At 39.3% G+C, this 16,149-nt stretch overlaps 1 protein-coding gene across 11 annotated transcripts in view; it reads left to right on the plus strand.

Annotated features, from left to right (window-relative positions):
• FNDC3B (fibronectin type III domain containing 3B) overlaps positions 1–16,149 on the plus strand; it is a 389,419-nt gene that overhangs the window by 192,622 nt on the left and 180,648 nt on the right. For all 11 annotated transcript variants that reach the window (XM_061637327.1, XM_061637337.1, XM_061637336.1 and 8 more), the window contains one exon: positions 11,463–11,539. In XM_061637327.1, coding sequence (XP_061493311.1) covers positions 11,463–11,539 — 77 coding nt within the window. The remainder of the gene's footprint in view (positions 1–11,462; positions 11,540–16,149) is intronic.

Genomic DNA, 16,149 nt, shown 5'->3' on the forward strand with positions numbered 1-16,149 from the left:
AATCAATAGTTTGCTAGTTTCAGTTTACTGAGAAATGTTTTGGCTGTATGCATTGGTAAATTAATTTGATGTATCTGGTTTGTTTGTTTTTTAATGATACTTCCATGGGTTTTTCCTTTCTCAGTTCTTTCAAGAGCTACCCCGATTTCTTTAGCAGTATTCACTGTCCTAGTTAGCTGATTTTAGACAGATGTTTGTCTCTTGTCTTCTAGTCAAGACAGATGCGATTTACAAAGTGGAGCCTAGCTGGTAAATTGCCCTGGGGGACTAAAGCTTTATTTTCAATGCATAAAATATTGTGAAAGACAGTACTTCTTTTGCAGGTGCTTTGCAGCAGCAGATGCAAAGCCAGCAATGCAGAAAGGTTTATTGTAGCAGCTATTTTGTTTATTTTATTATTTTAAAAGTTGTAATGCAGATTATAGTTGCAAAATAGGGAACTGGTGCCTGGTTGGGGGAAAGATATTTATCTTATCAAATCTCTCTCTCTCTCTCTCTCTCTCTCTCTCTCAAAAATCAGTTCTCAACATTCCACCATGCTGTAGCATAATCAAGATACAGAGCCTAGGATGGAATTATGCAGACAGGACTTGATTCTTATTTGCTGGGAACACCAGTTTCACTGGAGATGGAAAAGCCAGCTCAATTTCCACATGCCTTAAAGCAGATGTGGGGAACTTTTGGCCTTCCAGATGTTGTTGAACTACAACTCCCATCATCCTTGGCCATCAGCCATACTTGCTATGGCTAATGATGGTTGTAGTTCAGCAATATCTGGAGGGCCAAAGGTTCCCCACCTCTACCATAAAGACTTGAGATAGTGGAACTGGTTTATGCTGTGTCACACTACTGGTCCATGTAGTGGCACCTACCCTTTGGAACTCCCATTTTATTTATTGTGTGTTGGGTGTCTGCTAAATACATTCCTCTTTCTAAAAAAAAATAAATCCCAGTTGCTGTCTCTCCTGGATCTGAATTGATTTTATGTTATGTCCTGTTGTTGATTTTAACTGTTGTATATTTATAATTGTTTTTATATATGAAATTGTTTTGACTGTTTTTGTATATTATAAATCACTTTGCTTCATGGGAAGCATTAGTAATAATAATAATAATCTGAGTGGCAGCAGCTTTTCAACATCTCAGGAAGTGACATTTGCCCACTGAAATCCTTTTTTAAAACTTATCTTGTATCTGTGACCTTCTGTGTGCTGCACATGCATTCTGCCACTAAGCCATCACCCTCACATTTTAAAAGTTATTTTAGTTTAATTCTAAAATTTATGTCCTGCCTTTCTGTGCAGATGCACACTCTTCAATGAAGACTTGCAAAAAAAAAAAAAAAGGTTGCAGTGTAGAGTGCCCTTGTTCAGAGTGCCAGCCAGCCAGCCATGCCCTCTTTCACAAAACTCCATTCCAATTTCCCCACATTTTCCCCTCCAACATTCTATAGCTACTAAGCCACCAGTCTTCACTGGGCTACTTTTGGGTTCTCTTCCACCTTCACCCCACCCTTTCAAATAAGCAACTAACTTATCGTTAAATATATTTGTTGATCTAAAACAAAATGAACATTTTATAGTTTGCAGCTTGCTTATCAGGTCAGCTAGACCTTGGCTGTAATCCCAAGTCCCCCTCCTCCCATTTTCTCATGGAGGAGAGACTGTTCCAGAATCGCTTTCTCCATGAAGTGAACTCCTTCTCATTTCATCATTTTTAATGTTTTGGTGGATCATGCAGAAAGAGGCAAACTGACTTCACTATGTCCAAGGCCAGCTTCCTGCTGTTTGTACCCAATGATGTGGAACAAAGAATAGCACTTATGACATAATCCTTTAGGGTGTAATTTGCTCAACCGCACACCAAAGACAATTAATTTACTCTACTAGTTATACCCAATGACTTTCCGACTTCCTCCTGTCAGCGAACCCTTTCCATTTCTGTTTGCTGAGGACCTCTTGCATATTTGAGGAGATTCTGAAGCTTGTTCTTTGGCACACTGTTTGCATGTATTTTGAGCTCTCACAGACACAGCCAGTGCTCTGTAGTTGTGTTTTGCAGGGAACATTCGCACGGTGGACAAAGTTAACAGGGCAAGCTTTTTGTTTTTGTTGTTATGTGCCTTCAAGTTGATGACGACTTATAGCGACCCTATGAATCAGCGACTTCCAATAGCATCTGTCATGAACCACCCTGTTCAGATCTTGTAAGTTCAGGTCTGTGGCTTCCCTTACGGAATCAATCCATCTCTTGTTTGGCCTTCCTCTTTTTCTACTCCCTTTTGTTTTTTCCAGCATTATTGTCTTTTCTAGTGAATCAGGTCTTCTCATGATGTGTCCAAAGTATGTTAACCTCAGTTTTATTTTAGCTTCTAGAGACAGTTCTGGTTTAATTTGTTCTAACGCCCAATTATTGGTCTTTTTCATGGTCTATGGTATGCGCAAAGCTCTCCTCCAACATCACATTTCAAATGACTTCATTTTTCTCTTATCCGCTTTTTTTTACTGTCCAACTTTCACATTCATACATAGTGATCGGAAATACCATGGTCTGAATGATCCTGACTTTAGTATTCAGTGATACATCTTTGCATTTGAGGACCTTTTCTAGTTCTCTCACAGCTGCCCTCCTCAGTCCTAGCCTTCTTCTGATTTCTTAACTATTGTCTCCATTTTGGTTAAGGACTATGCCAAGGTATTGATAATCCTTGACAAGTTCAATGTCCTCATTGTCAACTTTAAAGTTACATAAATCTTCTGTTGGCATTACTTGAGTCTTCTTGACATTCAGCTGTAGTCCTGCTTTTGTGTTTTCCTCTTTATCTTTCATCAGCATTCATTTCAAATCATTACTGGTTTCTGCTAGTAGTATGGTATCGTGTGAATATCTTAAATTATTGATATTTCTCCCTCCAGTTTTCAGACCTCCTTCATCTCAGTACAATCCCGCTTTCTGTATATGTTCTGCATATAGATTAAATGAATACACCCCTGTCTCACACCTTTTCCGATCATATTCTGTCCTTACAGTAGCCTCTTGTCCAGAGTATAGGTTGCGCATCAGTACAATCAGATGCTGTGGCACCCCTATTTCTTTTAAAGTATTCCATAGTTTTTCATGATCGACACAATCAAAGGCTTTGCTGTAAAGGACAGGGTGATTTCCTTCTGAAATTCTTTGGTCTGTTCCATTATCCAATATAGGTTTGTGATATGATCTCTGGTGCCTCTTCCCTTTCTAAACCCAGCTTAGACATTTGGCATTTCTCACTCCAAATATGGTAAGAGCTTTTGTTGTAGAATCTTGAGCATTACTTTACTTGCATATGATATTACGGCAATAGTTCGATAATTACTGCATTCCCTGAGATCCCCTTTCTTTGACATTGGGATGTAGATTGAACTCTTCCAGTCTGTGGACCATTGTTTAGTTTTCATATTTCTTGACAAATTTTTGTCAAAATCTGGAGGAATTCAGTCGCAGTAACTTGTAGCAACTCTATTGGTATGCCATCTGTTCCTGGTGATTTGTTTCTTCCAAGTATTTTAAGAGCAGCTTTCACCTCCCATTCTAAAATTTCTGGTTCTTCATCGTACAGTTCCTCCATGAATGAATCTGTCATCCTTGCATCTCTTTTATAGAGTTGTTCAGTGTATTGCTTCCATCTTCCTTTTATTTCATCTCGGTCAGTCAGTGTGTTCCCCTTTTGATTATTCAGCATCCCTACTCTTGGTTTCCCCTTTTTCTAATCTTTTAGAATAGGGCTGTTGTTCACCCTTTTTGTTGTCCTCGTTATTTCTATACAATAACTATTGTAATAGTTCTCTTTGTCCCTACGTACTAGTCAATATATTGTTGCATTTAGGGTTCTGACCATGTTTCTGTCTCCTCTTGCTTTTGCTTTCCTTCTCTCTTTAACCATTTTAAGAGTTTCTTCAGTCATCCATTGAGGTCTTTCTCTATTTTTAACAAGAGGTATTGTCTTTTTGCATTCTTCCCTGATAATGTCTCTGACTTCACTCCATAGTTCTTCTGGTTCTCTATCAACTATGTTTCAAGCCTCAAATCTGTTCTTTATTTGGTCTTTATTTTCTTCTGGGATATTATTTAAATTGTATTTTGGCATTATGATTGCTTTGTTATTCTTCTTTAGCTTTACTCTGGTTTTAGATATTACCAGTTCATGATCTGTACCACAGTCTGCTCCTGGTCTTGTCTTTGCAGAAAGTATGGAGCTTCTCCATCTTCTGCTACCTGTTATATAATCAATTTGATTCCTATATTGACGATTTGTGATGTCCACGTGTACAGTCATCTTTTTGGCTGCTCAAAAAATGCATTTGCAAGAAACAAATTATTGGCTTAAAATAATTCAATAAGTCTTTCTCCTGCTTCATTTCTATCTCCTAAGCCCAATTTCCCCACAATTCCTAGTTCTTCTCTGTTCCCTTCTTTTGCATTCCAGTCCCCCATGATTATCAGCACATCTTGTTTTGGTGTGTGATTAATTTCTTCCTGTACTTCTGCATAAAATCTCTCCAATTCCTCTTCTTCTGTGTTTGCTGTTGGAGCATAGACTTGGATGATGGTTATGTTAATAGGTTTCCCATTTAATCTCATTGATATCACTCTCTCAGACCTTGTGTTGTAGCTCCTAATTGCTTTTGCTACAGTCACGTCTCACTATTAAAGCAACCCCGTTTCTTCTTGATTTCTCATTTCCTGCGTAAAACATTTTGTAGTTGCCTGATTGAAAATGTCCCATTCTCGTCCATTTTAATTCACTCACGCCAAGTACTGTAATGTTGATTTCTTGCTTGACAATTTCTTGCTTGACAATTTCTAACTTTCCCTGGTTTATGCTTCTCACATTCCATGTTCCTATTGTATGCGTCGTACAACTCCAGACTTTCCTTTCGCATCTGTGCGCATCAGCCTCTGTGCTTCCTTTCCACTTTGACCCAGCTGCGTCATTAGTCACAGCGCTACTCGTACTTGTCCTTTGTTCTTCCCCAGTAGCTCATTGAGTGCCTTCTGACCTGGAGGTCTCAACTTCCAGCACTCTCTCATGTTGCATTTTGGATACTCTGTTCATAGGGTTTTTGTGGTAAGAGGTATTCAGAGGTGGTTTACCATTGCCTTCTTCTGAGTTTGGATGCATCTTAGTCTGGTGTCTCAGCTTTGACCATTCCACCTTGGGTGACCCTGCTAGGATCTAGCCTCTTGGTCTAGACTCCTGACAGCATTGCTCTCAACTTCTTCGACACTCTCAAACCACCTCATCATGTTAAGGTGTGCATCCTAGAAGGTTATTTGTTGTTTAGCCATTACTAATATTGTACTCCAAGACCTGTTAATAAGCTGCGTAGGATTTCATAGAAATCTGTCTTTTATTAAGTCAGACCATTGGTCCATTTTGCTTGATAATGCCTAGCAGTGGTTTTCTAGGGTTGCAGACTGGAGTCTCTCCCAACCCTACCTGGAAATGCCAGGCACTTAACCTGGGATCTTATGCATGTAATGTAGATGCTCTATCACTGAGGTTTGACCCCTCTTGAGTCCGCAGTTAGAAAACGAGTGTGGTATACTATGCTAATAGCTTCTTATGACACTCTTTGCACTCTCCACAAACATCAGTTGGCTACAAAGTATATCAACTTTTTATATTTATTTATTAAATTTATATCCCGCCCTTCCTCCCAAAAGGAGCGCCTGCTTCGGTCATGCTGGCTTTTGATCTTCTTGGGGCTTTTCTTTAAGCATAATCTGAAATTTAAGTTGAATGTGTGCTGATGTTCAAAACCACTGCAGTCACTTTTGTTACTATAAATACCAGGTTTTTGACAAGCCAAACAGATGGGAAACTGAGGAGCGAAACGCTAATTTTAAGTGTGTTTCAGTATAGATCTTAAAATTAACTGGCAAGCTGAAGTGGTGGATGTTAGAAAGATCTTTTCAAAATAAATGTCTGTAGAAGGAGATAAACTGGGAAAGGCCCTTAACCGAGATTACTCAAGGCGGGGGAGGGTAATTGCTAGATGGTGTCTACATGGTACTAGAAGTAGTAAAGAAAGTTAGTAAAAAGGATTGAATTAATGTGTACATAAAAGCTCATGCTCGGACAAGAAAATAATCTGGTCCCTGCCAAAAAGCAAGTCTTTGTTACAGTAATTATTTCAAAAAAAGGAGAAGCTGGGGATTAAAGCTGAGAGGGTGATTAATCAGGCAGAATTTCCTGAAACAAGACATTACTTCATTCTAGAAGAGAAAAGAAAAATAGGGACGGGATATGACCACACTCACTGTGGCAGAACTGAGATAACTTCTGGAAAATAATGGAAATTTCAAAGATGTGGTTGCCGTGGCTGGATTAAATCTGTGCATTCACTTGGCCAGGCTGTGTAATTACTATGTCTTGCTAATAAGGGCACTGCTAGAATACATGATTTGTTGTTGTGTGTGTTTTTAGTACTTTCAAATGTGTGAAATGCTTTATAATCCTATTAACTCATTCATCCCCACAGGCATCCTGTAAGAAAGTTTACTTATTTATTAAATGTATATCCCACGCTTCCTCCCAAAGGAGCCCTGGACGGCAAACATACAAGCTATAAAACAATTAAAACATCTAAAAATAATTCCAATACAGATGCAGACTGGGAAAGATGTCTACTTAAAAGTCTTGTTGAAAAGCACAGATTTTCAGTAGGTACCGAATAGGGGGCACATATCTAATATTTAACAGGAGGGAATTTCAAAGGATAGGTGTCATGGCACTGAAGGCCTGATTCCTTTGGGGGTGACTAGGTGCAAATCGGATATCGTGCAATATGTAGAGATGGATATTACTTTAGCGGACTTTTAAAAAAGAGATTGGTCATGTTTGTAGAAGTTATGTCTGTCGCTGGCTATTAGGTATTATAATTAAATAGACCCTCGATCTTCATAGGATGTGTGCATGTGCATGCACACATATGTGTTAGGAACAAACATGGTAAGATCCTTCCATGCCCACAATTGGAAACAGAATAGATGCTGATCAGTAACTCTCTGCCAACATTGTATTTATTGTACATTGTATATATTAGAGAATTTTGCCGTAGGAGCACAGAAATAAGACAGAGAGTAACGATATGCATGAACGGAACTGAATTCTCAGGTAAATGTGTATTGGCTTGCATCCTAAATTTAGGAAGACTTTTGTGTTGGGCTTGTGCTGCTTTCCTTGACTTTGGCAACATGATGTAAACCTAATTTAATTTCACTGCTGTATACATAATGGTAACTGGGTTTTAGGTTTTGGCCACATTCTATGTTGACCACAAAACAGGGTGGGACTATACAGATAGGGGGCTGTCTTGGTTCTCTAGGCCTTTTCTTTCCTTCATGGTTATGATGGTAAAAACGTGGACTGAATGCTCCAGGATGGGGAGGTGTAAGAAAGGAGATAGCCAGGTTGTATCCCCTCTCCCATGGACTGCTGGATGCCCACTTCACCAATCAAATGTGATGGGCATATAATTAGCCAATGTTTAAGTTACTTAATGAGCATAATCTTTCCCTACAGAGCAGATCAGCGTAGGGGCTCAATGGAGCCTTCTTCCCTTCCTAGCCAGCTCTTGGTGGATAACTCTGAACTATTGTTTTGGGAAGCAGAGGAAGGTTGGATGAGTGAGTAAGGGGAAAGGAAGTAGGCTCCATTAAGTTTACGCATAGGAACATACGAAGCTGGCTTATACTGAATCAGATCTTTGGTCTGTCTAGCTCAGTATTGTCTACACTGATTGGCAGCAGCTCTCCAGGGTTCCATCAGATAGGGGTCTTTCCAAGCCCTGCCTGGAGATGCCAGTGATTTAACTTGGGGCCTTCTCCTCTGCCACTGAACTATGGCACCTTCCCTCCATTGAGCTACAGGCCCCTTCCCTGCAAATTGTTCCTAACTGCTGACGTGTCCATTCAGGAAACTGATTGTGGAATCGATGTTTTTAACTCCTTGCTGTCTCCTTGCAAGTCCTCTTGCAAGCCAGGCAAAGCAGGGTAAAAATCAAAAATCAAAACCCACAGTAAAAAACAAAACAGTATAACTTCTTTAGCAATAATATTGCAATGTTTCTTTCTGTGAGTTTAGCATGAGTTTATGTGGGTCATGTTGCCAAAACCAGTCTTTTAATAGATCCACAGAGTTGTCCCAGGTGGGAAGATGGTTTCTAGGACTCATGCCCAGTTACTACTTCAAGTTGTTCTGATAGCAGCAACGGGAGACAAGAAATGAAATGTATGTTAAAGTCATTTGCCCAACCCTGCAATCGAGGCAGCGAAGAAAACATCATATAGCAGTAAATCATTCACCTGTCTAACATTCTTTAAAACTCTTTACCCAAATGGCTTTAACAGTCTGAGGTCACACCTGAGGTTAAGAGTCTGCTTGCGTAGAGTACTTCTGATGATAAAATGCATTTTTTTTATTAAATTCAAGGCATTAACAGACGGCAGAGTCTGCTGTGTGCCAGAGTTCAATTTAATCCTGAATGGTGGCTGTTGCTTTATATGACCAATTGACAGATGTTTCTTGAACAGGTTTTATAATTGGGGGGGGGCAATTTGAGTGTCAAAGCAGCTAGCATCTGCATAGCTGTTTGAACTAAAAGTGTAGAATCTTTTTTTTAAGGGAGATGTATATGTTAATTTGGGGAGGTTTTGGCATCTCCTATAGTGATAGGGAGATTTAATAGGGATGTATTTTAACTGCAAATGAAATCTTTGGGGTGGATGTGTATTGTGATAATTAATACTCATGTAGCCCAGTACAGCTTTTGAGCAGTTGAGCTGTTAAATGCTACACCTGATCAGCTAAAGAAACTGACAACTAACAGTGCATTCGTAACCATCTCTACTCAGAAGTAAAACCTACTGAATTCAGTGGGGCTTACTCCCAGGTAGTTGAGGCTAAATTTCATAGAAACTAATGGTGTGTGTAAGTCAGTCCAGCATTAAATCCCATTGCTTCTAATACATCTTAGTCATGGCTAATTTAGGTTGATAGAGGCCTGAAGCTTTTTACAATTGTTTCAAGGTAGGGGTGTGTGTGTCTGTCCATTTGTCTTTGTGTATGTATGTGTCACTCCTCTGCCTCAGTTTAGGATGAACCTTGTAGATGCATCTCCAAAGGTTATGCCTGTGAACCCAGACATACTTATATAAAACATAGGAAGCTGCCTTAGACCAAGTCAGACCACTGGCCCATCTAGTTTAGTATCTATACTAACTGTCAGTGGCTCTCCAGGGTTTCAGAAAGGGAACATACCCAGTACTACCTGGAGATGCTGGGACCTTCTGTGTGCAAAGCAGTTGGTCTACCACTGAGCTACGGCCGATTCCATATTATGATAAAATGTAAGAGAGGGCAAGAGAGAGACTTTCTTTCCCATGTTGTGATCAGGTCTTTCAGTCATGATAACCCACCAAATGTATAATTTAAGTTTGTGGAGAACCTGCCTGTAGTAAAGATTTTGACGAGATTGGTGAAATTTCCAGGCTTGGAATCTTACATGTGTTCAGACATTTTGGTTAGAATCATTGTAGAAATGAGACATATGGTGTCTTTAAACTATTCCTTGTATGGCTTCCTATTTTCCATTTTACCTAGATTTATATAGCTCAGGACCCTAATGCTTATGGCGCATGCATTGCCATATTTGCATTTGATACTTCAGAAAGGAACTTTAACATCCAAGGATGGAGTTTTGAATGGAAACTTTAAGTCTGTTGCTTATATAACCACATTCCTTGGTTAATCCAAACTGCTGAGGTAATGTGTTTCGTGGTCTTCATATGTTCCTGAGATAGTTCTTCACGTATGTAAAACTGAGTGCAACTGGAAACTTTTGGAAGGGGAAGTTTATCTAGGCTAGTGAGCTAGGAACAGAGACCCATGCATATGGTGACTCGCTTTGCTGCTTAACTGTGTATTACCTGTTCACTCAGTAGGTATCGATGCAAACTTCACATCTCACACTTTTCAGAGATACATACAGCAGAAAAAATGTAGTCCTGAAACTGAACAGCAAGCATCTCACTTCCCCAAGGACAAGCATTTTATGTTGAATATTCTATCAAGCTGGAATTTGCAGGCTGAGACCTGTCCTAGTATTATACAACCGATTTTGTGTGTGTGTGTGTGTTTTGTTATAATAGTTTATACAGCTGCAGTTGTGTCTGCAGATCTTTGTGAATGCCAGTCAATGAGGATGGATCACTAAATAGTATCAAGAACTGATGTAGCATAATGGCTAAGAAACCAAGGTGCAAGTTGGGAAGTCCCGGGTTTGATTCTAACATCTGCTGTGATTTCATTAGGTTGCTCTAAGCAAACCACTGTCTCTCAGCTTCCTCCCCTCCTCATCTGCAGTGGGAGGTATAATAATACTGATTTACCTTATGGGACTCTAAGGATTACAGCATTATAAGTGCGAAAGATTACACATAATCCATTTAAAGAATCTAAAGTGATATCTAAATTATTATGATGATTTACTGAATATAGCCCTTATATTCACATCAGGATGGCTCCCTGTGAGCTTAGTCCTCCAGAATGATTAAGCTCTATGCTAACTCATATACCTCCCATGACTGCTTCTGGAGCATAATGCCTGATCAGCACCTTATCTAAGATATTCTGATGCAACTGATAGTATAAAGCAGCCTTCCCCAACTTGGTGCCTTCCAGATGCTTTGGGCTGATGGGACTTGTAGTCCAAAACATCTGGAGGACACTGGCTTTGGGAAGGGTGATGTACATTTTGAAAGGCATTGTAGAAGAGTGGATAGTACTGTTCTTGGAATGAGGAGACTTGGGTTCAAACTGATGCTCAGCCATGAAATTATTTGGCTTGCGTTTGGAAGTTACCATGTCTTAGCATGACCTACCTCATGGGGCTACTTTTTATAAGTGTAAGTATGCCACCCTCAGCTACTTGGAGGAAGGGTGAAATACCAATGTGATAAATCAGTTGTTTACAAAGTTGGTACCAGTGTTTGCTGATTATAATTCTGAGATAGTAAATGTGGACAGGATTTGTTAAGAAATTCCAAAAAAGACACCACTTATGTGTACTGCTAGCATATGTGGCTGCTTGCGCATTTGCCTAGGTATTTTTTTTAAAAGTTCCAGTCAGATTGTTTTGCTTTAAATGTTTATAATGTATGCTCATGGAATGTGTGATTTGGCTGGTGTTGCTTGCATGTCGTGTAAAAATGCAAGGTAGTTAACCACTTAGGTGTACTTTTTTAAGCATTCCTGGAATGGTGTGGGAGCAATGATTAAGATGGCATCAACTTTGCTTTTCCAGGGATATGTACAGTAAGACGGTGTCAAAACTGGTTCTAGAAATACCCTCGAGACTTTCAGCATAGTACACATGAACATAAAGTATGTCTTAATTTTCCTCTTTCTGTCCTAACAGGACCTGCTGAGGTTCCCATGATGTCGCCAAATGGATCTATTCCTCCTATACACGTGCCTCCAGGTTATATATCACAGGTATGCTTCTTCAGCAAAATAATCTGGGTACTGGGAGGGATGTGTCATTTCCAACAGAGTTTCACAGAATTCAGCATCCTGCTTCCCCCCCTTCCCCACCCCTCTGATGGAGAATTTTTCTCCTCCTATGGGATCTTTTGCTGGGGGTCCTTAAAAAAATAATTCTAAGAGACAGGCTTGAAGCAAAAAGGTAGGCCTTTATTCTTTACAAGCATATGCAGGGTCAGTCCTCCAGAAAAATCTGGAGAGAACTGCACTGAGGCACTGTGTGCAAGCTCTTTTATACAGTACAGTTACAGCATGTGACAGTAGTTAACCAATCCCGTAGGTTCCTTCCCACATAACATCACAGTTCTTCCCTCTTGCAATATTTCCAACCAACCAGATAACTTTTATTAAAATGAATATATGTATATTCATAATGTTGCAGATACCTCCCATCCCATTGTCTTGTTGTCTCCTTTTGACTAATATCTCTAATCTATCTACTGTCTACTTGACCTGGGTTACCACTATTCTTCCATTCCATTCCATCATGGGTCCTGATCAGCCAAGCTGGCCAGGAACATGTTAGCACGTTACAGCATGTTCTTTTAAGTAATACCATGATGCAAGGCCAAGTTTGGTTCCCCTTAGAGTGACTGGAAGCTTCTATATGAAATTCCACTTATAACTACACTGCTATAGAGAAAAGGTTATCTTCTTGTATCTTCTATTATAAAATACATAGCTTAAAAGAAAGAATTACATGCAAAACACACTGGCCTGCGTTTCAGCCTAGAGGAGGCCTGACAAGAATAAAAGTACCCACTTGCGAGGCTGCATTCCACTTATCAAAAGTAAAAACCGACACACCGAGCCATCTCAAGAATGTGTGCCAAAGCCCAAAGTTGCCCATTGCTTAAAACAATAACCAAATTAATGATATGTCAGTTACGCACTGGCCAGTCTTGGCACAGAAAGAGCTCGGGAATTCACAGCAGGGTGAACTTGACCATTTCCTGCTTTTCCTACACACAGGCCTGCTTTTAATGCCTGTATGTGTGAATATAGAAAAAATCAATTTTTCCTACATCATTTTCAAGGGCCTAAATTACTTGGGGCCAGGATGCTTGAAGGATCCTCCATTACCTCTTTAAAAGCAAGCTTCTAGCCGTCATAACTATGGAGGTAGTTCTGATGTACATGTGTGTGTATCTGTCTATCTCTGTGTTGACACTGACTAGTGAAATCTCAGAAAGAAGGCAGGATTTCCACTGGCCAAAAAGCAGGATGTTGCTGTCCTTTGTAGCTTTCCCTCCTCTTCCTAACTAGCAGAAGTAGGAAAAAAATATACAGAATAAGGAAAGGGGGTTCAATGACGGTATAGTTCAGGGGTTTTTTTAACTCATAAAATTAACTTTTTGGCATACACCTTGAGCATTCTTTTTATTCCATTTTTTTTAAATGCTGACTGTATATACAGTCCTGAGATGGTTTTGTAAGCCATTAATTGTTATATTATTATATTACAACCTGTTTATTGTAACAGCTATGTTCTTGCATTACACTATTCAGAATATGATCCCTTTGTCTGAATATTGGCTGCATTTTCATCTTGAAGGTACATTTTCACGGCAGGGGATTTTCTATTTTTCCTCTCCCTTTTTTTCTTCTTACAACTAAAAAGCCCAACATTTTGTAGAGAGATCATTGTTTTTTAGTGATTTCAAGGTCTGGAGCTGAAATACTCAAAAACGTTTACTTCCGTGGCCTTGCTATTTTCCAAAAGGTTATTGGGGTCTAAGAACCTTTAACCTGGAGAGAAAACCAGCCTATTTTGCTAAGAATCTCCTATCCCACTCTGATGCAATGAACATCGAGCATCCACTTTTGGCTTGCTCCCTACTATTCCATAAGCCAAAAGAACTGGACTGCAGCTAAGTCCAGAAACACGCAATTTAATGCATCTGTATTCAAATTGTTTTTAAGACGTTTTTATTGTTTTATCGCTTGTTGTTTGCTGTCCTGGCCTCCTTTGGGAGGAAGGGTGGGATATAAATTTAATTGTTGATAATAATTATAGTGATGTGTTATGTGGCTCAAAGGCTACAAAAACATTGTTGATCCCAAATTTTACTCACACCTCCGTGGGTGCTCAATTGAATGGAACATTACCAGACATCTGTTATAAATTTTATAAATGACTGTATTTCACTGGTGTAATACATAGAAACATTGTTCTTTTCTCTTTTTTTACCAAATTTGATACAAATGTACTCAAAATGGTATTATTGTGTCAATATTTTTTCAAAACTTTTAAAATTAGTATTTATATTCTGCTTAATGTCAAAATAGACTAAATGCTAACATTTATTTATTTGTTTGTTTGTTTATTTATGTATTTATATCCTGCCCTTCCTCCTAGCAGGAGCCCAGGGCGGCAAACAAAAGCACTAAAAACACTTTAAAACATCATAAAAACAGGCTTTAAAATACATTAAAACAAAACATCTTTAAAACATTTTCAAAAAGCTTTCAAGACATCTTTTTTTTAAAAAAAGGTTAATTTTTTTTTAAGGGGTTTTTTTAAAAACATATTAAAAATCAATTCCAGCACATTTAGCTTCCAGCACCACCAACATCCAACATTTAGACCAGGTCAGTACATTTTAATGTATTTCCCCTTCACTTTTTTGCCTAAAATATGTCAACTATAAACTTTCTTTGCAAGACATGTAAATAAAAATGACACATAACATTAAAGAAGAGCCTTTCTGTGTCACATCACGAAGCCAACTAGTCCATCATCGACACCGGCCAACCAGGTGCCTTCAAGAAGTCCACGAGCAGAGAAGGAAGACAATAAGTTGCTGTTCCTGCCCCAACATCTGGTATTCAATGATACGCTATTTCTAAAAATGGAGTTCTATTCAGTGATCATAATTAAACCATTAATAGCCTCAACACTCAATGAATTTGTCTAATCCAAATTACACAATTCCAAGGTGGTTCTACTGCTATACGAAGCCCTTAATGATTTGTTCCATACATTCCTACTAACTGCTTCGATCTGCGGAACTTGCATTTTTACAAGTGCCATATAATCTTCATTCTGCATTTGCAAGAATCCTATCTTTTAGCATGACAGCACCTATACTTTGGAACTCCCTACCTATTGGCATTAGGGAGGCACCCTTGCTATGTATTGTTTTAGACACCTGCTACAAACTTTTTTATTTTAGTAAGCTTACCCAGATGTGTGATTTAGTTATCTAAATTTTTTAGAATGTTTTAAAAATGTTTAAAGATAATTAAAAGATCAATTTAAAAAACACACAAACATGGGATCAAAAGATTAATGTTATAATGAATGTGTGCTGAGCTGTGATAGGTTCACTTTTCTGATACATCACTGCCCTCATCAAAACTCCGTTCTTTTAAGAAGATGGAAGAATAGCCCATTGTGGAAGCACCTTAAGGCTGCAAAACAGTAAGATTCAAACCTACTTCCCTGAGCTCATTAGATGGCCTTCAGCAAGCCACACTGCCTCAGTCTTCCTATCTGCAATATGATAACTATACTAACATTCTTCAAAGGATTAGGACACTTAAAAATACTATATTGGGGATGGGAAACCTCAGGCCCAGGGGCTGAATGTAGCCATTCAATCTCCTCTGTCTGACCCTCGGGACTGTCCCTGGGATTCTCCCCAGGCCAAACCCTCTGCCCAAATCTGGACCTTCTTTGCATCCTTCTTGGATGTTTTTTAAAAATTGTTACTGTTGTTTATTATATTTAATGGCTTGTTACCCAAAAGCCTGTTAAAAACACAAATATATTCTGCCGTAAAACAGAAACAAACAAAAACTCCCATAACAACCACAGGAAGTTTTGGCAGCACACTAATAACAAGCGACATCATCTTAGTCTACCAAAAGCCTGGGGAAAATTGTGTACTTGAGCTCAGATAATGCTTCTTGCTGGTCTGGATGGAGGACAGAGCGGGATGTGTGACTGCTGAAACTGCATAAAGGTTAAACTAATATTTGTTGCTCCGCTCACGTTTGTTTCTGGCCCTGCTCACCACTGGTATGTAGCCCCTGGAAGTTGCTTAGAAGGAATTGTGACCCTCCTCAGGCTGAACGAGATTCTCGATCGCCACACGATATGAATGCTGAGTATGATGTGCTCAGTTAGCGCTAGAGCATTCCATAGAACATACCATAGGGGACACTGGAGCATAGCCACGATCTTTTACAGTTTAAGAAAAGGCTTCTCAATTTCTTTTCCTTGATAAAAGAAATTCAGCATGCTTGCCAGGAGCCAAAGTAGGGAGCAGACTGCAGCTCAGTAGAAGCCATGCCTTGCATGGAGAAGGTCCTAAGTTTAATCCCTCCCATTTCCTGTGGAAAGGATCAGAGAATGACTTTCGCCTGAAACCTTGAATTGCTGCTGGAAGTCAGGATAGGCAGTTAGATAGGATAGCTAGGTGGACAAAAGGCATGACGATATTCAGGAAGATACTTTATACAGGGTCAGACCATAAGTCCATCTGGCTCACTCTTTTTCTGCACTGACCTGCAGATGGTCTCCAAGGTTTCAGGCAGAAGCCTTTCCTGGCCATACG

This window comes from Rhineura floridana, chromosome 7, assembly GCF_030035675.1.
Source record: "Rhineura floridana isolate rRhiFlo1 chromosome 7, rRhiFlo1.hap2, whole genome shotgun sequence".
Classification (NCBI taxonomy): domain Eukaryota; kingdom Metazoa; phylum Chordata; class Lepidosauria; order Squamata; family Rhineuridae; genus Rhineura; species Rhineura floridana.